The 27995-nt window shown below is 43.5% G+C and overlaps 2 protein-coding genes across 8 annotated transcripts; both read right to left on the bottom strand.

Annotated features, from left to right (window-relative positions):
- Positions 1-14144, bottom strand: tpd52l1 (tpd52 like 1). 7 transcript variants are annotated; one of them, XM_076756268.1, is made up of 11 exons: positions 14019-14125; positions 11881-11979; positions 10256-10471; positions 9104-9124; positions 6775-6893; positions 6527-6675; positions 5547-5648; positions 3664-3678; positions 3260-3298; positions 2350-2410; positions 1-1610 (listed from the first exon to the last, which is right to left on the bottom strand). In XM_076756268.1, exons 1-11 carry the CDS (start codon positions 14035-14037, stop codon positions 1488-1490), a joined length of 963 nt encoding a protein of 320 aa, XP_076612383.1. In that variant the 5' UTR covers positions 14038-14125; the 3' UTR covers positions 1-1487. The 7 variants fall into 7 exon arrangements, with proteins under 7 accessions (XP_076612383.1, XP_076612384.1, XP_076612387.1 ...); XM_076756269.1 differs by lacking the exon at positions 14019-14125 and adding an exon at positions 11116-11224 and having other exon boundaries at positions 11881-11905; XM_076756272.1 differs by lacking the exon at positions 10256-10471 and having other exon boundaries at positions 14019-14144.
- A 4099-nt stretch (positions 14145-18243) lies between these two features.
- On the bottom strand, positions 18244-27834 carry rnf217 (ring finger protein 217). The gene is made up of 7 exons (XM_076756535.1): positions 26751-27834; positions 23377-23598; positions 23074-23238; positions 21972-22069; positions 21772-21875; positions 20345-20416; positions 18244-19589 (listed from the first exon to the last, which is right to left on the bottom strand). Exons 1-7 carry the CDS (start codon positions 27729-27731, stop codon positions 19510-19512), a joined length of 1722 nt encoding a protein of 573 aa, XP_076612650.1. The 5' UTR covers positions 27732-27834; the 3' UTR covers positions 18244-19509.
- Positions 27835-27995: the final 161 nt, after the last annotated feature.

Below are 27995 nucleotides of genomic sequence, written 5' to 3'. Positions count from 1 at the left end.
GACGCAGAACAGATTATATATTGAAAACAGAACGGGACTTTGATGGCAGCGGACACTGAGACCAAGCTTGACAAGTTAAAAAGAAAGCATAGAATCAGATTTCTTTTCTGGACGTTAAAAATCAGATCTGTGAGTAACAGCGTGTTTCAGATTCCGGGCTCATATTACAGTAAAGGACAACAGCAATGCTCGAGTGTGATGTTATTATATTAATGTTATATATGTGGCATTGCTTACACAGCAACAGGCATCAGATCTTCAGCCTTAATGACTCAGGTGTTGTGTTTTAGGGCAGGAGACATCTGATATATGATGTTTTTTAATCTCCAGCCTCAGACTTAATTATCCAGAGTGATTAATCAGATTCTGTGTGACCTCCTTTTTCGCTGCAGTCATGAGAAAAACAGAAATAAACCTCTTGGTTACGTTTGCACATGGAGGCTGCACTGCACATGGCAAACACACAGTGTCTCCTACAGCAGACTAAACACAGTGTGTGTGCCAGGAGTGTGATCCAGCATTCAAAAAGGCCTCAACCCAAACTGTCAGCAGCCAAAATGTGTGTAACAGTCAGCTGGGATTTTTCAAAAGTACTTCGACGGGTGCTGTAACAAAATCTTAACAGCGAGATCTTCTGTCTTACTGACACGAGTTTACAGATACTGGTTTTACCTCAGGACCTCTGGGTTGATCACATCAGTTACACATTTTAGTAAAAAGAACTAGGTAGTCGTAACATTTCTTTTAAATCAAACACATTTTTCTAAGACGAAGCTAAAATGAAGTTTTGTATATCTTGTAGTGAGTTTTGATTCTGTACCAATGCGGCTGTTTCCACTTACGACGAATTTACACAGCAAGGACAGGAAGTCGTATGCTCTTGTTTTGTGTGTGAGGAATGCCAGCTGTGATTTGACACAGTTTTTCCACTCGTGATGACAAACTAACTAAATGAGACCATGAGACGCTCAGCTGAAGAAGAAATACAGGCCAGAAACACGGGACTTTGTTTCTTAGAATCTGCTCATCCTCCTTTCATTTCATTATTTTTAAACTAAGGCTTAGCTGCTTCTCCCCTTCAACCCCGTCTGATCCAACATCTGTGGTTTAAGTATGTTTGGAGGCCAATGGAGGGCAGGCTGGTTAAATCCACTGAAGGAGAGTCCTTCAATGAAAAGATCGCCTGTGCCCACTTACATGTGTTACACAACCAAAGGTGGGTGTGCTTCTGCCTTTAGCTGCCTTGATCTTTCAAAATACAGGTAGAAAACTGCTGCTTTAGAATATTTAAGGTGAATTTGGTCCAAACAGGAAATGGCGCCAATCTAAGCATTTGTGTCGCAGGAAATTCCATCCAATCAGGAGACTCAATCAGGTGTGACCAAATAAAAGCACTCTGTAACACTTCAGTCAGAGCCTCGGGTTGATATGTGCTGCAGTGATGAGAGCTCCTGATTGAAGTCCTGCCTCGCAGCGTGGATGCAGCTCTAGCACGGCCTCTCGGAGCTGTCCGTCAAGATGTTGGTGGGTGTGTCCTGAGAGCTGGCATTGGCTGCGGAGGAGAGGACTTCCTCAAAGCTGCCTCTGCTCTCTGAAGCGCCGACCTTTGTCTGCAGAGAAGATGCATCAATATAAAATGTGCTGTCAGCGCTGAATAAGTCCTCGCATGCTGCTGCACTGCTGGTGGTGGCCGACTTTAACTTCCACGGTCAGACACAGGCAGTGTGCACATCAGAGGGTGTTTCTTTTAAAAAATAAATAAAATAAAAAATCCGAAATGTAAACTTTCCAGGAACTAAATCAAACAGCTTTTGCTCTAATCTTGGCCACCACAGTATGTATCTTTGAGCTTGTGTCGTGTTTTTGAGAGGGTTTGATCCTTGAAATGAGATTAAAGCTGAAAGTCGTAAAAAACAGAAGAGAATCAGCAGCAGTGTTTTTTCCAACCTCTCTGCACACGCTGCCGCCCCATCAATCAGACGGGTGGTCTTCATAGTTGCAAAATTATACACAAAGGATGGAGGTCTGCTTCCGCTAAGACGGTGTCAGGATCAGTGTGAGTATAAATAACCAACAGGCTCCAAGAGTCAGAGTGTAAGATAGCTATTACACCCAAATTATAGTGTTCTGCTCCCTCTGCTTCACTGACATCTTAAAGTTCAGAGGCAGAAGCCAGCTTACAACTAAACAAAGTTCAGTTTACATGTTATTAATCAGCTGGTTTCTTTGATACGAGACGATTTCAAAATACACTCTATGTGTCTTTTTAAGTGAAACAGGTGAGACTTTTTAGAAGCTAACGCTGAACTTTGGTCTATCAAATCACACACACAAACAGAAGCCGTTTACCTTGATAGTGGACACTGTATTCTCAACTGTCTCCTCAAAAGACTTGAAGCTGGGGGAGTTTCTGTGAAGGAAGAGAGAAAATCAACTTTATTATGGCACAAAATGATTTTCTGGAACAAAATGGGTAAATTCACTAATGTCTTTTCAGCTAAAATGACTGTATTAACCGGGGGTCCTGACTCCCACTAGGGGTCGCCAAAGCTTCACAGGGTGTCAGAGGCTTTCTCAAGCTTGAGGGGTGTAAGAAATCTTCTTTTTTTAAATATACAGTTGGCCTATAGCTCAGTATTTCATTCACTTCTGCCAAGACAGCTACATGAAATTGTTATTCTCAGATCATTATTCAAAATATAAACTTATAGATGAACACAAGCTACGCTCACAGAGGCCTCACTCTGCTAAAACAGCCTCGTCCTGCATTAGAAAAGCTTGCACAAACAACCAAAGAGCTAATGGAACAATGGCCCAGTGTCAGGGAGAGGAAAACACACATTTCTGAACAAAGCAGCCTAAATACATCACTTAGTCAGTTTACTCAGAGACAGAAGCAGAAAGGTTGGGAAACACTGGTTCATAATATCACTCTGGGATCCATTTTCTAACATTAAGTATTTACTATAATGACTTAGTAAAGAGCAGTGAAAACATCAGCGCGGAGTGCAAGCAGGCGTCAATAAATGTGAAAACACCTCGAGTATTTTTTGAACTAATTAAATGTCAACGGTGGGGACACATTAAACAATTAGCTGTCGCACCGTGCCCCGTGTTTGAGCAGTGTTTTATTCATTTATTTAAACGAGAGCGAGGCAGAATTTCTGTGTCTAAAAAAAAACGACAAAAGAAGAACAAAGGTGAGGAAAAAAAAGGCACTCTTTCACACACGAAATCAAAGCGAGCACAGTGTGGTTACCTCATGGTGGGCATGCTCATAGAGTGTCTGATAGAGTAGCTGTCCCCAGAGAGCATGGTGAGAGAGGAGTTCATGGTTAGCACAGGTTGCACACAAACGCACACACACACACACACACACGCACATACACACTGGCCCAAAGTGTTGGCTAGAAATATCATAGTTTTTGTTTTATCCCAGAGAGTCTCAGAGTCTCTATCAGAGGATGAAATGGACAGATATTAAATCTACGTTGTCTACGGTCATTCGTCTAGCAGCACTGACTCAAACACAGTCAGCTGACCGTGAGAGGCCACACTGTACCAACCCGTCAGCGCTATCAGCTGATCTGACTTAGATCCACCGAGTTAAGACTCCTTAGACAGGAGCGACTAATGTGACATAATCAGCTGTGTGATTCTTACCCTATAGAGTTGGACCTTGGGGAGCATGAAGGAAGAGGGAAAACAGTTTAAGACGCTTTGACGGGCCTTTACAGTCACACGCTTTCACTTTGGTAGAACATTTAGGTTATCAGCACAAATGATGACTGTTTTCAGCTTTCAGCCTTGGTGGACTCATATCTGTTGAGTGAAGTGAACTGGAAGAAAGTGAGCAACATGGCTGCAGGAAGCAGATTGTACTGAACTTTATCTCACTTGTGCACAGACGTGCTAACAAAATGAAAATGTTCTACTGAAGTTAAACATAGCCAACCCACAAAAACACAATCTTATCCACACTCACACTTAAAGGAAAGTCAATTTAGAGAGTCAGTCAGTGATTACCAAACAGTTTGTACACACACCACACATCTATGTGAGAGCACACACACACACACAGACACACACACAGAGCAGATTTAAGAGTAAAGAGTTAGTTGCTGAAAGGGAAATATGACAGAATTAACAGAGAAACACTGCGCAAAGATGGAAAATATGATCTGAATTTGATCTTTCAAGGGTGAAAATCAGCTTTTCTGTAACCTCATCTTTCATATTGTATCAGATTGACAGCTGTTTATTTGGGGATACATAACATATTTCAAATAATATAAAGAGAGTAATTACAGTTACACTGATTACTGATCAGTGTAACAGGACACGCTGTCAACAAAATCTATACATGGCAAGACAGTGGGACTGACTGACAGACAGATAGACAGAAGAGAAAATCAGTGTGAAAATGGTTCAATATTTCAGGCTGATGGGACAAAATGACACGTAAGAACACTCTGCAAACACACCCACAGCAAAATCTACAAACATGCATATTTAAGTCTGCATACCTTCGAGGGAACAGCAACCCTAGACCGACCATGCTGGAATAATCAAAGATAACGCATTGTTTCCTTTCTGCACTCTATTTTCCAAAAAGCATAATAAGCTGCAGTGTAGCCAGAAGCACCAGTGTCCCATCTGTCTTTACAATACAGCCACTGTCAACACATTACAGCCTCCACAGGACATACAGCGTTTTTCAAACCTCTGTTTCCTGTTAGGCTGTTATGAATGAACAGATTTTGTTAAAGCAATGCATTCAAGTTGCAAATACATGTTCCAGCTGTTTCATACATGTACACACACACACACACACACACACACACACACACAATGGCAGGCGTTTTTAATTCTGCAGTTTTCTCCAAATGACTCCAATCAGCTTTGTTCCTGACCTCAGAAAGCTTTTCTTTCTCCTGCACATACACAAAGTCACACGGGCCCACATTCTCTTGCGCTCTCTCGTCGTCACACACACACAAACGCCTTATTTATTTGCACGCAAACAGTGCAGGCTCGTGCACTCTGTGTTGACTTTCAGCGTCTCAAACAGAGTGACGCAGAGTGACAGGGAGGCAAGGAGACAGAACAAGAGAAAGAAAGCGGCCGACTTTGCCTCTGGGCCCTTCAGCTCCCGACAGAAAGCAGCTTAATGTGGGCTTACATAATCTGAACTTCCCCCCCGAGGTGGATAGAGCAAGAGTCAAAACTCTGCTCGCTGAGAGACGGGGATGGACGGCACAAATAAAAGCTGGGTGTGCGAACTGGATAAAAGTGGAAATGCATCAGTGGGGAACTGGTAGGCTGGGTGATAATATGCAAATGTGTTGACAATGGACGTTCATGCTGGGCAAAGGGCAACCATGGCTGCAGAAGACACAAGTTCCCCAAACTATTTGCATGATATCTTATCAGCTAACACAGGCAGACTGCTGAAACTGGTAACAGCAGGCAGGTGACAAGCGAAAGTCTGAACTCTGTGTTGAAGTGAGCAACAATAAATAATAAGACGCAGCATCGTTTTGTACCTCATGTCCCCGAACTTCCTGGTGATGGCGCTGCCCAGTGTGCTGAAGGCTGCTGAGGTTCTCTGCCCTGCTGTGGACAGTGTCTCTGATGTCTTCTTATAGCTGAGACAAAAAGGAGGTGCACTTAAAATACGTCATTACACGCAATAAAGTCTTCTGATTCTCATTCTGATCACCTTCTAAAATGATCCTGAGCCGTATTTATGTTTCGACACAACTTCCACACATTTGCTTTCCCCACTTTCTCTATGATCTTACACTCCTGTGGTCACACTGGTTCATTATACATGAGGACGGCCACTGTGTGTGTAAAGTGATCTTCAGGTCGAAGTGTAACTGGATAAGAATGGAGGCCTCTAGAGACTATCCTCTTGCTCTTCTCTGTCTCTTGCTGTCTGACTAAGAGCTCACAGCTGATGGCTTGATGAGGAAATGAGGTTATTTCTCTGCACACGAAAAGGCAGTGAAAATCAAGCTACTTCGTCTGAATGCAACATTTTGAGGTATTACTGTCATGGCTGCCGGAGGGAAGGTTGAATTTAACTGCCATATATGATACACCTCAGATAAAACATTGTAATCATCTCCAGTGACTGGATGGGTCATGTTCAGCTAATTGTGTGTTGACGATAGCCTTTAGCTCCATGTAGCCATGTGATGTGTTTTTAATCAGGTTTATGATGTCTGCTAAACTGAGCACGACAAAAACGACAAACACACATATGCCGTGCAGCCCGGAGGGGAGGATTATGTCTTTTTAATCGGGTTGCTTATATCTGTGTTTGTAACACACTCAGATTGAAGCATGGTGCAATACTGCCTGTTAAAAACGTGTATGTGAGTGTGTGTGTGTGTGTGTGTGAGAGAGAGTCCTGTAAAGGGCATCTGTGTTGACAGCAAACAGGAAAGCTGCTCTGTCATGTGCTGCAGACACACACTCTCTGCCCTTCACTATAACCCATTTAAAGCTGCACACTTACGCCGTGGAGGTCTGCATGTCGTGCCAGCCTCTGCTGAAGTTGCTTCTGAGCTCGTTCAGAGGAGTGATGCCCAGTTTCTGTTTGAGGTCAGCGTGCTGCTTCTCTTTGGACAACAAAACCTGCTTCAGCGTGCTGATCTCCTCTTCCAACTGGACATGCACAGAAAAGACACAAAGAGCTGCTTACAGAACAAAGCACTCGAGCCTTTACCTTTGGAATATCATCACTTTGTGCATGTGTGAACATACTTTAGCTAACTCTTGCTGAATCTCCTCTCTCTCCTCCTCTGTCATGATGGGGTTGTTTAAGTTGACATCTGACACAAAATCTTCATCAGCTTCCCTCAGTGGCTCAGAGTCCAGGAAACCTGAATGAAACACACACACAATTAAAAACCTCGGTGTGACCTGTGAAACAGTGAAGGAGACACACAAACAAAGGAAGGAGAAAGACACATCTGTGAATGAAAGCATTCATTTGATTTAGCTACAAAAGGCTTTGTTCTCTCTACATACGTACTTGATTCCATAATTTAGAGCAAGGCGCTATAAAACCCTGAAAAATCTGCAGCTGCTCCTGGAATCAAACATCAATTTCTCATCCAGCTCCAGCCTTCTCCATCTTGGCAGCGTTTGACTGCCACCAAACTCCTGGCTAATCCAAAAATGGGCAAAGAGGTGGAGTGTGGGTGCAGCTGAGGCAGGTCAAATGAAGCGTAGTTGCTTAAACCTAGCAGCCAGCTGGCACGCAGAGTGGCCTTACCCATAATTATTCAAAACTTTAAGAGTCAATAAATTTAAACGAGGGAGTTATGTGAAAATACACACTCTCATGAATGGGGAAATTAGCTTCAGCAGGCTGCAAAAGTTAGCATTTTATATATGGGGGTCTATGGGGATTGACTCGTTACTGGGGCCGGCCTCAAGTGGCCACTCAAGGAACTGCAGTTTTCCAGTCACAGAGGTTGCCGCTTGGTGTCGATGCAGAATTTAATTACCTTCTACTTTAAATTATTCAGTATGATTTAGACGCCTCTAGTGGTGAGGTTGCAGATTGCAACCAATGAAACACCTCTCGCCTCACCTTCCCCTTCCAAGTGTGCTTTCATAAAACACAAAAGGCTCCTTCTAGAGCCAGCGTTGGCTTTGTCTAATATGGAAACATGGCAGTGCAACATGGCAAACTCTGGCGTCTCAGGTGATTGTACAGTAATGAAAACATACTTATGAGTACTTTATTAACTTCTGCCAATAGATCTCCCTAAAACCTACACACTGGACCTTTTAAATGCACCACCAAAGACCTTCTGGGGAATTCTGGGAGAAATCTTTCTGATTTTTACTGTTTTTTTTCTCCTACTTAGTGTTTCTAAAATGCATCTCAGTCCTTTTGCCTGATTTGTCTGAGTGCTACAAACTGTTTGGCAGCCTCTACGTCTGAGTTCACCGACTGTATCCATCTGTCTGTCTGTCAGTCTGACAGTTATGTAACCTGTGGCTGCAGCCTGTAATCTGGATTAAGTGACGTGGATTATCTTGCTTTAACTCTGTTGATGGACACTACTGACCACCAAACACACACACACACACACACACACAAATAAACAAACAAGATGCTGTTTCTGAGGACAGATTGAATTTAAAGTTGCAATATTGGACTTTAGTGGTTTACAGTGTGAATAAATCAGGAGGTATTTTACACATTAAATTTTCCCCTGGCACCTTCACCCAATTAAAAAAAAAGGGGGATGGCAGTATTGGAAATCATAGACGTGAATACATATCTATTCAAAGAGCACATGAAAATATTCCAAAAAGGAAGAAAGATTACAGGCTTCAGAAATTCAGAGAAACCAGTTTTGAGAAGATACTGTCTCTTTCTGCCTCACAAAAACACCTCATTATACCTCCTGCACACTGCACTTACCTCTGGAAACAGCACTGTGTGCCATACACACAATTACACTGCCACACACACACACACACACACACACACACACACACACACACACACACAAATACAGCCAGACACCACTACATGCACTTCCAAGAAAAGAAAAAGAGAATTTCAACTGCCTCTATGAATTAAACATTTCGTTCAGGCAGCTGATCAGCTGACTCGTACATACGATGCAGCAGACATACACTGAAGCCAGTGAAAGTTTCAGAAAAGTGCTTTTTTTCCCCTGTAACTTGAAATATTCTGCATAGCGGAGAGAGCTAACAATGATGGATTACAGAAAGAGGACATATGAAATCATAATGTGTATTTGCAGGAATGACAAAAACAAGGAGAAAGAGGACCAAAAATAAAATGAGAACACGTGATTTTAAAACTGTTTCCATCTAATTGGCGGTGCGTTGTTGCAGGATTTCCCAAATGTGTGGCACATCAGGACGCAGAGGTACCACACTGTACCGAGTAACAGCAGTAAAAGCGCACACACTCAACTCAACTAGGCCAAATATATGAATATATTTATGTCACTATATCTGTAGAGGACCTGTCAACGTTTTACATGTATACTATCTAAAAAACACAAATTTGACAGAGTGGAAATGAAAAGGATTACTGTACCTGCTGTGAGGTGTCCTCTCTCTTAATGTGGCAGCATATCAGACAGGTGAGGACAAAGCAGGTTTAGTAAAGACGGACAAAAGACTGGTCCACTGACTAATGCAGCTACTATAACAGAATACAGTTCAATGGCTTAAAATCTAAGGTTAAAAGGGACTCAGTGCCACATGCAGCAAACACACACACACACACACGCACTCACAAAAGTGTAGCTTACAGCACTAAACTCAGCACAGCATGCACCAGTACAGGCAGGCCTTTCTATAGCAGGGAGCTATTTCTGCGTACATCACACAACAGCAGGACAATCGGATTTTTTGAAACCCCTGTGGCTCAGATGGAAGCTCCTCGCGTCCGTCTGCGTGAACGGAGAGCTCAGAGTTTTATGTTGGTTTTGAGAGATAGTCCCTGTATTTGTACTCTGACACGCTGCTGAAGCGTTGCCAATTCTGTGGAATGTGAAGAATGCTGAAACTTGAGGTTAATGATCTCAGTCATGGTTCGCCGCATGAAATGGGTTAGATACAAAGTGAGATCAGGCCCCGAGGTCTCGACTGAACCACGGGGCGGACGAGCGGGACTGTTCAGCTCATGTTACTCATTTTGAGGCAACATTTCACTTTGGTTGATAATGATTTAATGGCACAGTCATTGAGCACTGCTGCTTTTTTTCCTCTTCTCTCTTTTCTCAACATCAATTACTGGAATAATTCAATATATTTAAATTAGTTGATTTCTGATCTGTTCAGTTTTCACAGCTAATTTTTATGTTTACATGGTTTACATGTTCCTTGAAGTCCGGCCCACATTGCCAAGACTACAATCCTAGTGGGGAAACAGTAAATCCTGTCTTACTCATGTATTGATTGGGCTAAAAGTAGTCAAAATTAAAGCAGTCTAAGAGTGCATGGATCTGCCAATTTTATCTCACAATGTCTTTGTTTTTTTAATTGCAGCATTTGACTGCTCCACTTAATTCCTATAAGATGCTAAAACCCCCCAAATTACCAGCTAAACACGTTTATCTTGACCTCCCTGTCCTCAGCGGCAGCTACAGCCTAAGCGTGCTGATTGGTTCCCGCAGAGAACCACATGTTCAACCAGAGTGAAAGATCGTCTCTTCTACAGGCTCTACTCTACGTCCCTTTTCACCTGTGCTGTCCAGCTGCATGTCCCAAGTGGTGGACATGACCCAGTTGTCAGAGTGGGACACTGACGTCTGACCCCACTGATCGTCCCCTGATGGTGAAGTTTTAGCACGTTCTGTGAAGCTTCGCCCATTTTGGACCACTGGAGCCACGTATTCACCATCTGAGCTCCTTTTAACCAATTCCTCACCAGAGGGGTAAAACATACCCTGATTCAAACCTGAGCAAAGTCACAGTTGAACAGATTTCAGCGTGTTAGACAAAACACGGTGACTGATTCACCCTATTTCTCAAGTGCTGAGTCCACTTTTAACGATGCTTTAGCTGAACTGGCAAAAAAAAAGAAGGATGATGAGTCCAACTTTTGATGGTATTTTAGGACAAAGAAAAGTGTGATCAGGAGCCAACATGTGAAAGTGGCTGTGAGATTTTAGCTTACAGGAAGTTTCTGTTAACAGATCACAGAAGCACCTTGTTAGTGAGTTTTAACAGAGAGAGGTCTCAGCTCCAGAGAGAGAAATCAGTGAATCATTTGGCACTGAGAAAAAAAAAACTATCAACTCCCACAGCTACAATATGCTGATTCTATTCTATGTGGCACTAAAACTCTAATGTCGCTGCCACTGAAGTACTACAATATCGACTACGGCTCGTTCTGCATTATTAGCTCATTTTGTGGCTGCCTCGTAGAGAGACCCTGAGTCCAGATCTAAATTTAAGAGCGTCAGATACTTTCACTTTGTACTGAGCTCATATGATGGAAAATCATAATGAGGTTTTGTTAAATCAAAGGAACATGAACTGACAGAAATGAAGTATTATTGTAGTATAAGCGTACAGGCTGGACTGGACAGTGACAGAAACCTGAAGGCTTCAGAGCACGGACACACTGCATGGAGGGCAGGAGGTGGGTGCCAGCGGGGCCCAGCAGTCCATTTTGGCCACACCTGGTCAGATTTATACTATTATTCATCTGACAATGGAAGCAAATTCAGACTTATGACCTAATGCACATAATCCTTAAACAGTTATATTAAGTTCCATTAATGGAGTATTAAATATCAAGCTGTATTTAGATTCACTGTCCTGAGTAAAGCTGAACTGATTAGACAATTAGCTCAAAAACTACTTTTGATGCGCGAATATCTTTTGAGTCAAGCAAAAATGTTTCTCTCTTCTGTTCTGTTTTGGTAATTTTCTGAATAGAGAAGATTAACAGGCAGATTGATCGTCAACAGAAATGATCATTTGTTGCAGTCGTGCTTCAAAGAAAGCATTTATCTTAATTCAACACGCTCATGTTGGCGGAACGGCACTTTCTTTTTTTACTTAAATGTGATTTGATCCCAGCGCTGCTGTCTTCCAAGTCAGACCACACTCATCCACTCCGCTGGCTATTACTGGTTAAATCAACACTGGATCACACACTGTGAGAAAACTGCTGCTGCATTAATCTCAATATAAACTCCGTGAGTCAGTGACGTCACTTCAGCTGTTCTGCGCGTCACAGGCAAAACGCACACGCTTTGGCGTCACTTCCTGCGATGCGATCGACGCGCAGCAGCGTTTTCCGCCCGGTGATTCGGTGGAGATTTACATATTCTCCCCTCTGGGAGAGTGGAGTCTTACCCTGCTCTCCCTCGTGTGTGGCTGAGTTAACCCATTCCTCTCCTGGACCCATGCTGCCCCAGTCCACCACTGCTTCACTCAGAACACTTGAGTACAACTCTGCAGCAGAGCAAGGCAGCAGGGCGAGAGGAGACAAGAAAACGGGTTATATACACATGCACAAACACACACACACACAGACACACAATTTAGCCCTCTTGAGAGATTTGGTGTTTCGTTGTAGTCAGCTTATCTGAGTCTGCATTTCTACAGGAACAGGAAATCTGACTTCTCACCCTTTGTGACACAGATCTGAACTTCTCTGAGCTGTTTAAACAGGATTTTCCTGATTCTTGCTTCTCAAAAAAGTGTGACAGGGAACAAATCAGAGTCAACAATGAGGCCTTTTGTAACTTTTAAAACAATTAAGCAAGAATATGGAAGGTTATTGAGCAATCGGACTTCTCTGGTTGCTCATGAAATGTCGTTACGCCACACTCCAGCCAGTGCTGTCTGACTAACAGTGATTTCCTTCTGGTTTGACTTGTGGGAAGACTGACTGGTAAACCACTTGTTTTTCAGGGAAGAAAAGGTCGCAGATTTCAGTGGAAAACAAAGAGAGCATCAGTCAAGTATCAAGCAAGAAACCTTCGTTTTCTTCACATCTTGAAGGTCTATGTCAGCGGGCATGTACCCAAAAACTTCTGCTGCTTGATGACATCCATTTTAACACTCCCCTTCTTCACTCTCCTTCGGCTGTTCATCTCCCCCCTTTCCTTTTTCCTGAGGTGGAATACCTTTGGTCACAAGACTCTCATTTGGCCCACCGGTCATGTGGCAAAGCTAAATCAGAGGCCTGGCGATGGTCATATGGCTGCAAAATCAATTGAAGCTTAACCGTTGGCCAAGCCGCCTGCAGCGTGGCCGAACAGCAGCAACCCTGTGCATACTCTACATAAACCATTCTGCATTCAGTTTTCACACCTCCCGTCATTTAAATACTCCTTTATGCAAAATCATCATGTTAATCCAGTTCAATGGAAAACTGAAAGCGTTTTGCCCTGCTGACCACAGGTGCACATCCAGACCTGGAATGCGAGGGGATGCATTTATCTACCCGTATAAACAAACGCTAACCTTCATCCCACTGACTGCAGGGACGTGGAGTCGTTACCCTGCTTGATTCATGTCTCATTGATCACATTCAGTGAACACAGGATGAATCACACAGCAGTATGAATACCTGTCGCTGTCAAACATCACTCTTTATTAATGCCACAAATGGTAAAAATAAAATCCAACAACATGACAGGGTTACATGTCCTTCAAAGAGTCTCACTTCACAATGTAGATTTAACATAATCTTTCATGAATTAATTGAAATAATGGTCTTTTTAAGTCATAAGGCAGTCAGGTGAGACTTTATATTAAGGTACACATATTCAGCGTTAACTAGTTGCTTATTAGCATGCATATTAGTTGCATACTGACTCTTTAATAGTCATTAAAAATCACTGATTAATGCTTTACTCTGCATGAGCATATTCTTAAGCACTAAGCACTTAAGTGAGAAATCACTTGCTTGTCTCACAATGGAAGCTGTAAATCAGGTGTGTCATAGTAAACAGGCACCTTGCTGATCCTCAAACACCAGAAATACCTGACAGCTCACGCATTAAGTCACCACACAGCCTCCGAGGATGGAAACTGTACCCAGCTCCCGGTCTGGTCTGGAGTTTCCATGATGTCTTGAATAAACAGTAACACAAACCTGCAGCACACTGGCCAACTGTGTGTCTGCGCGCGCCCGGAGCTTCATGTGTGGATATTTGTTTATTTGCTTCTTGAACCAGCACCACTGGCAGCAGAAGTCTCTTGGACAGTTTGGACATGAGGACATTTCAGAAACACTGTTCTGCACACGAGGTGATACATGACAGTTTTAACAGGCGGCTCTGATTTAGTGCAGATTTTTCTTTTGACTTTGCCAGTGTTTTCTGATTTGCTCCTCATTCCTCCAGCTTCTGAGCAGTGACGTGTGCAGCCGGTGCAGCCTACATTCAAGTTCAGCTCATTATCAGATCAACAGAAACACGTCGCCTTCTTTCGGCTTCTCACTCTAAAACATTTGTTGTCGCTATAAAACAACTCTGACTCACCTTGTTGTCTGGTCTCCATCAGCGACAGCCAGCCGAGCTTCCCAAGCAACCTCCTGAGACGCGCGAGGCACGTCAGCACGCGCAGCACCGGTCGTCAGGTCACTCGGGTTTCCTCGGCCGTCACGCGCTGGGCCAGCTCTCACAGGCGGAGCCTCGACCACTAGCCAATGGGCTCGCGCTGCTGTAATTTGCTTAATTTACTTACCGGACATATTTTCTTACAGGCAGCCGCGCTCATGGGACACAACAGCGCACTTTGTTTTAATGAAGTCCAGTAAATAAATAAATAAATAAATAAATAACAACGGCGGAGGAAGCATTCAGATCATTTTCCTGAGTAAAAGCAGAAACACATACAACACTTTACTGGAAGGAAAAAAATAAAAGTATAGTATGGACTTAAGGTTAAATGAACTAATATTAATAATAGTTAATATTATTATAATAACATTCAGGAACTGAGGATAATAAATGAATAATTAATGAATAAATGACTGCAAAAAACAATGTGTTTTTATTTAATAATTACTTATTTAATATAATATAAACTCCAAGTAATATTAATTAATGTGATTTTCTTCTTCTCTCTTGTCTGCAATAAACTGCATTTGCATTGTTCAGTTTAAAAAAAAAAAAAAAAAAAAATCAAGGCTGTAGGCCCTACAGTGTAGGGCTTTGGCTCCTGCAGAGCACTTATGACCCCTGCTGACACAAAACTGTAGTCACAACTGTGGCTGCCTGTAAAGACAGACAGACAGACAGACAGACAGACACAGACAGACACAGACAGACAGACTGATGCACAGACAGACATTGATACAACAAGCATTCAATAAATCAGAGAGAAAAACATTAACAAACCTCAAAGATGAGGTAATGGTCTGGTATAATATATTACTATCAAATAAATCAATCAAACCAACGTATTTTGGCATTTCACCCACTTTATTTTTCATCAGATCCTCAGATGAAAACCTTGTGCCTGGCCAGTGAGCAATAATAATATCAGCAGACATGTTTAACAGTGGCAGCAGGGGGAAGAATGTGTTCTTGGTGCAAACCAGTGGCGCAGTAATCAAGTTTCTTTCTTTGAATAGAAATACCCTTGAAAACAAAGTGGTGTGTAGACATAAAATGTTACAGTTTTCCATAAGTTTGCATGTGTAGATGGTGAAAAATCCTGATATTACTGATAACACACCACTTCCTGCGAAACAATTCACCACAGGCCTCCTGAGTTGAAATTGGCCTGTGACGTATTGTCCCGAGCTGGACATTCAATTTGTTGAAAATGACCCATCTCTCTGGTATGATCACTTCCTTCACTGAGCACGTTAGTCCATAACAGTCCTATGACACACATCCAATGCTGGAAACAGGCCTCACCGTGCTGCTGCTTCCTCGTTTCAAACTACAGAGTCCAAAGAGTGAAGTGGGTATGAGCCAAAATAAAGTGACACTTTAACTTGTGCAAAAAGTACAAGAGTATTTGGGACATAGCTGAAACCCTGTAATGAGGAACCTGTAAAAGCAGAGGACTGGTTTAATCTTTGACAATTAAAATCACAGTTTTAGCAGAAAAGCACAATGTTAATTGAAGGCCTGATTACACTGCACATCGCCCTGTGTGCCGGGGCAGCAAACCCACAGATATATTCAGTGGTATTCATATAGCAGTGGTTTCACTTCTATTAGGCGCCCGTATTATGAGATTTTATACTCTATTTTACCCCCACTTGCTATCTTTGGAGCAGGGGCCCTGAACCACAGGCTGACAAACCCTGATCTATGATGGCTGTGAAGGCACTATTGCATATTTATGCCAATATCACTGGGATTGTAACACAAACAAAAATGCCAGGGGCATCAGCCAGCCGATACACCCCAGCAAAGGATAAATCATTGGCCAGAATAACTATCAAGTCACTGAATTGTTTGTTGCATGTTAAGCTTTACCCAAACAGCTGCTGAGTATTTAGTTAATGTCAGCGATCGAGTCAGTGACGTGTAGGAATACAAGAAAAACAAAGCAACGGTGGCATTTCCACATGGCATTTTAACATTGGACACAGGGGCAGAAGTCCTAATTAACACTATAATAACTGCCTGACAGCAACTGCCAAATAAATCTGACTGTAAACCCGTGCTCCTAAGAAGTGGCTTAGTTTGACCGAATATTATGTATTGGTACTTGATGACTGATGTCAATGATTAATAAAACATCAATGATACCGGGGTACAGTGGAAAGTGTCAGGCAACGTTTTCACTAAAATGCGGTGACGTTAAAAAAAAAAACAAAACAGCCACAGTACATTGAACTAAGTTCTCTCTGCTGACGCATTCCTCTGTGCTAAAGACACTTTAAGTACAAACGTCAATCACATGTCAGTCATTCAAACAAACAATAAAATGCAGCATTTCAACATGTCAGTGTTGTACTAGCCGAGCAGTTAGATGAAACACGTGTGCATACGATGCAAGTGAGCAACCGTTAAGTGGATCAATGTTTCTGTTTGGTGCATAACTTTCACATTCAACCTCCCAGTGGTGTATTACTAATGCATATTTTCTTGTTCTACTTCTCAGTCTTAGATTCAGGCCGTGACCCTCACGCAGTGTTCACAACTCGCTGAGTCAGCCTGGGAAACACAGACAGCGTTCGCATCACTGAGATATCTGGATCTCTTCTGACACGACAGCGTTGTTGCTTCCTGGAATTAAATATGGTTTGTGAGCAGCTCTGGGCAAACACATCAGAAGCGTTTGGACTCTGTGGTGCTGTTCAGCAGTTTGTGTGGCACAGCTCGTGTACAGCAGATGGAGAGCTCTGGGTACAGTGAACAGAAAGCAAACTCCCTGAGAGCGGATTCAAACCCGGAGTCAAGACCTACTGAAAGCGTTGTGCAACTCTGTGCTCTTTAGGAGAAGTTGGTATTCATTAACTCCCAGATGTAGAAAATGTTTCGGATCCCTGGGACAAAAGCCAAACTCATGGCGTCGCACTGTAAAATGTCCAGCATGCACAAACATCGACCTTGCTTTTCCTTCATGCCTCAAGTCCTGGTTTTAGTGAAGATTCAGTGATGAAATGTGCTGCAACACTCCGGATATCATCCACCGGTAACCACTTATTATCTTAACTGTGAGTGTTTACTTCCAGTGGACACATTTCACATCAGCTTTTTCTCATTTTATCACGTTTTCCTCACTTGTGCTGGTCCTTGTCTTTCTTGTCTGGAGTCTCTCCATTAACACATGTTCATAATAGAGTAAAACAAAAAAACAGATCACTCCATTTGGTGGCGGGATGAGCACACACACACACACACACACACACACACACACACACACACATAAAAAAAAAAAAAAAAACCCATTTGTACTTGACAGCAGTGTGCACCACAGGTACTGTAGCTCTGGGTTATTTCCGTACATCAGAGGCTCAAAAGCATCCAGTTTGGGGGATTTTGGTGACTGAGCAGCAGCCACAGCTCCAGCGGACGTCTGCCCATTTTTAAAAGTAAGGAATGACAGCAGGGAGGAGAGGATAGAGGGATAAGTGAAGGACAGCAAGCTGGCTGCTGCCAGGTGACGACCTTTAAAGCTCTTGTAAATCTCCTGTTTCCTGGCAGCCATCCACGTGTGTGCCTCCTTGCAGTATGTGCCAGTGTGAATGAGCTGACAGAGTGTGCGGACGTTAAAAACCACCACGTCACCATCCAAACGCTCAAGCTGACAGACGTCCTCTCATCACTGCAACCACTGTGACGCAAATCCAAACTCTCTGCATCTTGAAAACCTGACCGCCTGATAATGAACATCCAAATGGGATATACCACATATTCAGTGCACAGCAAGCAGATGATAACCTCTGAACTCATTTCTTTAAAGAAAACCTGTTCAACTCTCCAGCAAACCACCACCCAGGCTACATGAAAACTCAAAATCTTAAAATACTTCTGTTTATCGACAGGTACCATCTGCAAATAAAATAAAATGTGTTCAGTCGTTTCTTTTGGAAGCTATTTAACCTCCTCCAACTCATGTAAGTCCTTCTCTTCCTGCAGACTCCACTACACACTGACAGCATCAGCACCCAAACCAACAGGCAACCCCTAAAACACAAATAATACAAAATCTAACAAAGGGACAGGTCTGTCCTGCCACATTCAGCGATTTGTTTTGGCACAATAGCCACAGCAGCTTTTTTTTTTTTTTTTTTTTGATGATGCAGATACTGGCATACACTAAGTGGGCATGGCAGGGACCACCTGCCAGGCAGGGAGGGTGCGTGAGCCACCATCCATCCATCCAGCCAGGCAGGCAGGCAGGCAGGCAGGCAGAGAGGATGGACCAAAGGAAAGTGAGGAAGACGGGGAAAGTGAGGGAGGACCTGATTTAACAGAAAACAATGGAGGCTTGCTAAAATTCCACTTGGCATTTCCAATATTTTGCTCTTAGGGTGAGGAAACACAATCTGACTACACCTTTTAGAAAACTTTGAGATCAGACAGAGTTATCCAGGTTAGCCAGTGAAGCATCATCCTTCCATCCCTCCGAGTTCTGTCCTCTCATATTATTTTGAATAATGTGTGCTAGTAAAACAATCAAACCTCAATGGGACTTTCCAATGTCCAATGAAAACTGAGTTTCCAGCAGAGGAAGATGAACAACGTCCAGGTTTGTTGCATCTGTGAGACCTAATTCTTCCATCATGGCTTGTTCCGGATTCAGTTTCCATCTTGCACTTGAAGAAGCATTTGCAAAAGTTCAATAAGGAAGATTTTATTTCCCCACATTTCTCTGTCTGTCACATTGTTTGTAGAGCTCTTCCTATCCTCTTCACGCTCTTCCAGCAGTCAGTGTTCACAATTTCTGGTATCCGACACTGTCAAACATTTCAAACCTTCCTTCCACAAGAGCATGTCATCACATCAGGCTAATCAACAGGCTCCAGTTCACACATTCTCACCAGTGAGGGTGTAAACAAAACCGTATCCGTCTATGACCTGAATTTGTTCTCCTGAAAGACGGCTTCTGTTAAATGTGTGACTGAGGAGTAAAAAGCTGCAAATGCACACACTGAATCCTCCTGTCATGTGTCACTGGAAAAGAGGTGTCCGGCAAGAAAGTTCTCTGAGTAAAGTAGCTGATGGCTGTGAAATCTAGTTGAGATTTTAAAGGATTCAAACACTTCACGAGACAGTGGTGGCTCTAGACGTCAAGCCTGCTTTTCTACTTGAATATCCTGACAAAGCATTCTTTTTGCAGCAGCGCTCCCATGGGGCACGAAGATTCTCGACGTGATGACGTGTGTTATCCAAGCATCGCTCTATCGGTTTGTGTACTTGCCTAATTGCCGGTGTTAAATTTGCGACGTTCAGCTCAGAGTTTTGCGATGACTCAGGCCGGCGTGTTCATCCCTGAGGAGATGTGGGCGTCGTCTTTCAAGCTGTGTGTGCGTGGTCTAGATGAGGCGCAGGGCACGTTTCAGATCCACCTTCCGGAGCCTTGTGTGCGCTGCTTCTTCCTCCTCTTGCACACATAGTAGACCGGGAAAACTACCAAACCTGCAGACAGAGACGTCGGTTGCAGAGATGAGGGCAGAGAGTGGAGACAGATGGATTGAGCAGACTAGCATTGTTTCTAATGATCCTAATGCCATATTTAATAAACTAATACTAGCTCTGATGAGTTTTCTATATGGGTTTGATTTGATTATACCATCTTACAGCTCACTGCAACCAGATATGAGCAGAAAAGAAAGAGAACTGGGAGACAGACAGCAGCACAACACGGATTCTAATAATGACCATAATAAATATGAATCTGCAATCACGGCATGTTAGCCTGCAGCGGATCATCTGTCAGACGTACAGACACGGGAAAGAGATTAACACTAATTACAGTTCAGCTGAGGCCTCAGCAGTTCACAATACTGTCTGACAGAGTGCACACAGAGTGCAGCTGGATGATATTACTGGTAAACACAGCTTCAGGAAGTAAAAGGCAGTGACTGCGAGAGAGCGATAATCTGGATGTAAAACAGTTTACTTCTCCTTTATATGACGACATGTGCACATTGTGTTCCTGCATATAACTGAGTGTGAGACACATGCCAATATACAGGCGTGTTTGTGGCATGATATATGTTTTTTTTTGTTTTTGTTTTTGTTTTTTTTTGCATGGACAGTGCACCTGCTTGGATGCATGGAAAAAATATCTGTAATACAGTCGAACCATTTAGCTGTTATCTGTTTACCGCTCCCTCTGGAGCTTCACCCTGATTAGTGTGCATGTGTGTTCATGCGGATAATTATGTTACCTATCACCAGCGCGAGAGCTCCGAGCACCACGACCAGTAAAATGACCACAGGAGCTATCAGCACCTTAGTGGCTGCAGAGAAGAAGAAAAAAAAAAAGGGTAAGGGAGAGGAGCAGAATAGTAATCATTCATAATAAATTGAAAAGAAATGGCCTGATTCAAAATGAATGTATTGGTTTGTTACATTTTTCTTTAAATTTTAACACATCCCTGCAGCTTATTTTAGTTAATTTGCCTGTGGAGGAATGAAAGCTGAATGCTGAGCAGGGTAAAAAAAAAAAAAATCAGCTCCTTCTACAGTAAAACGTCTCTTATTACATGCAAAATCAGTGCCGCTAACAATCCGCGTCATGAAGACAGCCAACAGAGCTGTGATGGGTAAATGATTCTTGTTAAGGGACAAATTGGTTCCCGTTTCGACAGGCATCCTGCTGATATAACTAGCTGTAGCTGTCATGGAGAGCAGAGTCAAACAAATTTACCAAAGGAGCTCAACTTCCTGGAGGCTTGCTCATGGATATGTTTGATAATTAGAACTAACAATGTGATATGTGATGCTTTCACACTTCATTCTAGAGCTCTCCTCAGTGGCCTCAAATGTAGAAATGCTCACTGCTGTTGGGGTAAATTCATGTCCATCACAGATGAATCACGGCTGTTTGCTCTCAGTAGGAGTCTCAACAGACCATTAGGCGATGCAGGGACATTTTAAGGTATTTATTCAGTGAGTGACAAGAAAAAAAATGACTCCACTGTGATTTCTATCACTCATTCTCTCACTAATCTTCAATTACAATCCGCAGCTGAGTGCTACATGGTAATACTGATTTAGTTTGGGCCATGGGCATTCTGAGCAATGTAGAAAATCTACCAAATTTGGCAAATAAGAGCCTAATAATAGTAACTGTCACACCGGGGAGCTTCAAAGTGTGAATATGCAATTGTATTATTACGACCTTGATTCCAGCTGGGACACTGTAAACGAACTGAGCTTCAACAATTAATTGATTAGTTGTCAACTGTTTAATTAATCGCCACCTATTCTGTGAGAATTTTTTAAGAGAAAAAAAGTCAAAGTCTCTGATTCCAGCTTCTTAAATTTGAAACAAGGTTGTGGACAAAACAAGACATTTGAGGACGTCATATTGGGCTTTGGGAAACAATGATTGACATTTTTATTAGATCACAAACTCAAATATTGGGCAAATTAAAATTTTGGCCTGATCGTGGTGCAACAGGAAAGGAAAATCAAGAATGTCCATAGCATTCATCCTCAGGGGAGCATGAATGTCTGTGTAAAACTTCAAATTCCTTAATCACTCGCATCATTTTTAAAGAAAAGGACAGATTCAGGACTCTCTTTACACACACACACACACACACACACACACACACACACACACACACACACACACAGACAGACTTACCACAGACAGAGCCTCTAATCAGCCGTCTCAGGTGAGGTTTATCTGGTAGATAGCGATACTTGCATCCAAACACGCTGAGATTGGATGTATGGTCCCCAAAAAACCTGACAACATAAAGATGAAATCAGATCATCACATAGGAAGAAGTGGAAAAGGCAGTCAGAGAGAAAAAAAAGAAAAAAAAAGTCAAAGATTGTAACCTTAGGTGTCGGTAGCGCTCTCCACAGCGGTAACAGAAATTGGTGTTACACTGCGTGCATGTCATGTGGTCACATCCCTCTGTCCGCTGGATATGGATCTGCAGACAGACAGAAGTAGAAACAGATGCAAAAACAAAGATAAAAAGAAGAAGGTTGTCTGTCTACTTTATACTCCACATCATACTGTTAAAGAACAAGTTCCCTTTCTCATCTTGGAACCCAATTTGAATACCTCATTATGTTCCACTTCCACACTCAAGATCATACTATAATGAGTCATTTGAGCTCAGTTTATTGTAAAATTGGTACAATCTTACCGGCACTTAAACGTGACACCAGCAGATTTCACTCTTATTGTCGAACTGAAAACTAAAAGCATCTGGTCCAGTGTTGTCTATTGAAGCACACTGTTAATATGCACGCAGTAGTACACTTAAGGGATCTTTGGTTTTTTGGCTGTTGTAGCAGCAAGCAGACTTCTATAAACTGGGCATCAAGTTCAGCTGCTTTCAGCCTCTTTTCCAGCGAAACACAGCATGACACCAATTTGTTGGCTTCACAGTCAAACAGGATCGTCTCTTCTGCTTCCAGAGCAGAAATTCGGAGACACCGAGCATCACTGCGATGAACACAGATGGAAAGTGTTTGGTGCTGTGAGCAAACAGTTGCCATAAATTGGTCATTAGCTTAGTCTCTGTCTCGCTTTAGTAATCTTCTGACAGTCAAATTAGATCTTGTGTAGACTAACTTAGACCAGGCTCGTTTTATGACTGTGAGTCCACCAGATTTGGTTCTGTGCAGCGGAGACATCATTATTTTTTCAATATGTTCACTGTCTCTGCATCTCTGTTCTGCTCGTCCACATGCACTTAAAATGTGTGCCTCCATCGAGTTCTCTACAGCTCTCCATCCATCATCTGTCCTTGCTCTCATGCTTCTGAACCTTCATTGATTTATTCATCTACAGTGGTTCCACCCTCCATCAGTCAACCCTCTTTCCATTTACACACACCCACCTCACATGCATTCCTCTGCCCATACTGTTCTACAGCAAAACACAGCATCATAACGGTTTGTGTCCTCCACCGGCTTCAGTTTTTACCTTGCACTGCGGGCATTTCTGGGCATTTCTTTGGCCGTGCTCGATGACGCTAGCCCAGGTTCGTAGCAGCTTGTCTCCTTTCCTGTAGTCGCGACATTTGAGCCCATTGTGCCACGGCGCGTGGCATTTAAAGCACCACACAAACTGGCAATTGCTACACTGGATCTAAAGTTGGGACAGTAGACACATGCTTACCTTTGTACATACATATATGTATATCACTAAAAATTGCAGCAGATTGTTATTACACTTTCCTCGTGTTCTGTTGGTGTTCTGTGGAGGGACACTGAACTGTCATCTTACCTTGTACTTGTGCTCAGAGCGGTTGGGGTTGTGCTCCTTCAGAGAGGTGAACTGACTGCACTGGGGGCAGGGTTTGGTGCTGGAGTCGAGCTGACTCAGCTCCAAAAAGTAACGATATTTCGCCACGTCTTCACTGGCTAAATGGGAAATCACCACTCCCTCCTCCAGGTAGCCACTGCACTCTGGGATCGGACAGCTGATGTAAGATTTGGCTATTCGCACCTGGGAGACATCACAGACAAGTGTGCTCATTACTGCTGGAAAAACAGATAGTTACATAACAAATTACTTTAAGAGTGGCACGGAAAGCACTGATCACTAATGCAACATCACCTCCTCCACAGTGTGTGCATGTGTGCGCTTTGGATCCGACTATGGTGGGTTTCTTTGTTATTGTGGTGGACTATGAGTACCAAATGCAGTGTTCACACCACTGATGGGAAATGGTTAATAATTTACCAAAGAATGGAGAGTCAATGATGATGAATGGAAGGCTGAAGGAGGAAGCAGAGAGAGGAAGTATCAAAGCACACACAGACACACATTAGCTAGTCCAGACCAAGTGGTCGGCAGTCAGTTATACCAAGTGGACCTCATCCATACATGATTCACTCCTGTCAGGGCCTGACATAGAAGGGATGCTCTCACTTCAGGGTGCATTATTTCATAATCAACACTTTGTCTCACAAGAACACACATTTTTCTTCATTCAACAAAAAAAAACAAGCAACACTAGTGTGTGTTCAGATCTCTATATCTAATCTGGTCTAGGATATATTAAGTGTCATAGGGAGAGTCCGCTGTGAAGTTCATCTCTTATTCTCTTGTTTCCTTTCCTCCATGTAACTCTCCTTTTTTTGTCTTTATTTCCTCTCAGGGCATCTTTTCTCTGGTTGCTTCTTTCTTTCTTTCTGTCATTTCATAGTTTCTTTCTGTGTCACTCTCTCTCTGCTCACACTTGTAGTTCATCAAAGCCAGTGAGACCTGCTGGACTGACACATGATAAGGCATTTTGTCAGTGTGTGTCTGTGAGAGAGTGTGAGAAATGACAGCTGGCAGAAAGCACAGAACAATAGCATTAGCCTCTGATGGCGTTACACCCAACATTCCCCTACAGCACGTGCACACATACACAAACACATACACACAAAGACCACAACCCTATTACATGATTATGAAAATGTATCCTCTGCAGGCATTAGAGCTGATGTGTTGGCCCTGTTGCCAAAACACTCCCAGTGTGATGACTAGACTGGTTGGACGGGTTGGGGCTGCTGCCATCCTGTCTGTCACCATGTGTGGTGTGCCTAAAATGTGGGTTCTGCATCTTCATCGCCAAAAGACAAAATATAATAAAAAGCCATATAGAGTGTCAGTATGTAGAAGCGGTATAGCTTGCCTGAAATGGCGAAGGATTGTACACAATGTGGTGCAACTAGTGGAACTAGGAGTATTTGTACCCCAGGGTATACTTCTGTTAAACTTAACTAAAAATCCAAATTATGATTTCACAAAAAAATATATCCTCATATTTGTGATAGGACAACAATAAACCAGTAAAAAGGACTACAAATTGATATGATGCAGAATTTTATAACCATTAAGCTGCCCAACAGCAGCTAACCTGCTGCAATTAAGAGGGCTTGAAAACTAGTTAGCAAGTGAGCAGATTAAGTTGAAATAATTAGCTAAACGTAATAGACAAGTGGTTGAAACAGTTAGCTAAAAGTAATGGATAAATGGCTGAAATCATTCGCTAAAGTAATCAATAACTGGTTGAAACCATAAGCTTAAGTAATGGATAAATAGTTGAAACAGCTAGGCTAAAGGTGTACGTAATAATCTGATAGGGCTGTGGGGGTGGTCAGCATGGTTAGCTCCAAACCAGTGCAATCCAGTCTCCTGCTGCATCCTACCCTGCCTGCCACCTCTGCCCGAGTGCCCATAAGCAAGGCACTGAATCCGCGACCACATACTCTGATCTCTCTGACATACCGCCTCCTGAGTCTACCAAGGGTTAACTCCGAGCATGTGCACGGGAAGTTTGCAGTGCATTAACGGAAAAAAATTCCACCTACACAGGACAGTTTACAGTACATCAACCTTATCTCATTGTCAGCGCGCTTATCTGAGAGTCTGCTTGTCTCTGTGTCTGTAGCATTATTCATGCTTTGTTATCACAGCAAGATAATTGAGGATAAAAAGTAGTCTGAATGACTGATAAAAACGGTTTCATCTAAACAGAGTGAAGCAGATTGTGGATACAGTAGCAAGGAGCTAAAACTGTTACATCTCTGGCACCAGTTCATGAACAAGGCACTTCAGAAACATTAGATCCTGGAACACTTGGGCGCTGTTAGAGAGCAATGACTGGCAATCTGCCTTTCATTGCTGAGTCCCTATTTCCATGGCAGCTCCACTGAATTAATGGAGTAAATGTTTCATCCATCTATTATTCATTCCCTTGATTTATGAGTGCAAACTGCCACTAGAATAGATGAACAGGAGCACCAACTTTCAAAAATCATGCAGGCAGAAATCTGTTGCAGAATAAGCCAGCATGCGTTGTAGCCACAAGATATGTTGAGTCCCTCCTGTGACCTAGTTTGGCTGGCTTACTTCAAAAATATTTTGCTATTGCGCTGCTCTCTCCATATAAAAAAAACACACTGCTGGGATGCTCGGCATACTTTCTGGCATGAACACAAGGCATTTTGGGATGGGAACAAATCAATACACAAAAAGACAAGCCAACTAGAGAAGCGCACTTGTGCTTTGTCGGATTGCAACTAGACTAATCATGCAAAACAGAATACAAACAATGCCTCTGAGGGTGAATCTCCCTTAAATAGGTGAGCCTGAGAGAAGGAAAGTCTACTGAAAGAACCCAAGTGTGCATAAAGTCAGCTATTGTGAAATCCCTCCCTGACCAGACCCCAATTTTTATCCAGAATGTGTCAGTGACGCAGATACACAGGAAAACAGCTGATATCACAAGATGAGGAGACCTGGAAATGCTAGCCTGAGTCATTTCAGGAGTGATTCCATGAAACATTGTCCTTATGAGAGCCAATTTAGAGCCTTAATCAAAACGCGTGGAGTCAGATTGCTCAGATCCAGCTCCTGCTGAGGGCCCAGTCATGTTCCCAGCCTTGTCTGCCTTGGGGGAGATAAGATGCCAAACAGAATACATAAACGGGTGACAGTGAAAATGTGTGGGTGTGAGTTTAGGCTGTTCAAGGACACTTCAACCATCTGCTGTATCGCCCAGCAATGCCTGCCTCTGGGACAGGCTCAACCTCAGCACTGTGACACCCTGCTGCACTATACAATCTCCCCCTCGTTTGCTCGCTAACCCCCCCCCCCCAACCAACCTGGGAGCTGACGTAGAGTTTCAGACACTCATCACACACGGCCTTCCTGCAGCAGGGCAGGGGTGCGATGGATTTCCCTTCCAGGCACACCCGGCAACTCTGCATCGTTGTCTCTGCACCGGCCTGCACAGCGGACAGCCGGTGGGCCATATCCCCGAAAGGATCCACCAGGTCGTCCAATGTGTACAGCGCCGGTTCGGGACTCGAACCAGCCCCCTGTCCCGTCTCCAAGTCCATTTCTGGTGCGTCAGACGTGACCGTTTCATCGTCTGAGATTTCAACGTCTTTCCGATGGCTGTCGTTAGCGATGCAGTACACGGTGCAGTAGACGTGCTCTTTAACGTTGAAAGACTCGTTTAAAGTGACCGCGTTGCTGTCACTGTCACCTCTCTGATGGCACTGTCCGGTAACGGTTACTAATTCAACTCTTTGGACATCCGAAGTCGTCAAGTCGCTCAAGGTAGGCTCGTTTTCAGTCCCCGCCCCGCGCGTTTCACGGTCAGACTTCTTCCAGGCGCCACATTCCCTCCCTGAACCGTTCGTATCGTCGTTTTTAACGTCTCCGTCGTGGCTCTCGTGCTCGGCGCCGCACTGCATCCGACTGTTTGTGTTCAGGCGGAGAGAGGGAGACCTCGAAACCCCGAAATTCCTCCTCAAAATCTCCACCGCGCTCGCCCTCCTCCTCTCTCCTCCTCCGCCGTTGCAGTTGTTGTTGTTGTTGCCCCTCGCATCCCTCTCCTCCTCGCTGCTCCTCTCCTCCGACTCCCTCTCACCTCCGTCTAGGGATAAGTTTGATCCGGAGACACGACGGCTCAAATCTCGGACCGGCCGCTCAACTTTGCTGTCCGCGAGCGAAGTTTCTGTCGGCAGGTTGCGGGACACTTTCACCCTCCCCTCCTCGAAACTGCTGATTAAACTCGGCATTTTACAGGCGTCGGCTGTCGGTCCGTCATCTTCCATCCCCGACGTGGCTCTCCCCATTTAGCGAGCGGTTGTCTCCCGCACGGACCTCCGCCTGTCCACCTCTTACCCAACTCCTACTACCAAAACAAAACAAAGCAGGCAGCTCGGCGCTTCCGGGTGTCGTCGTCAGCGTGTCGGAGAGCAGCGATAGGCCGATGGGAAGCCTAGCGGCGGAGTCTAGCCTTGGCAGACTGGCACAAGCATCGGCACAGTGTTTCAGTATCACTGGAGCTGATAGCGAAGACTTACAACAGTTTGTGAGCGGCCAAGGCTGGATTTCCA

This window comes from Chaetodon auriga, chromosome 18, assembly GCF_051107435.1.
Source record: "Chaetodon auriga isolate fChaAug3 chromosome 18, fChaAug3.hap1, whole genome shotgun sequence".
In the NCBI taxonomy this organism is placed as follows: domain Eukaryota; kingdom Metazoa; phylum Chordata; class Actinopteri; order Chaetodontiformes; family Chaetodontidae; genus Chaetodon; species Chaetodon auriga.
The sequence above is the reverse complement of the archived record's forward strand: the minus strand, read 5'-3'. Positions and strand labels throughout refer to the sequence as shown.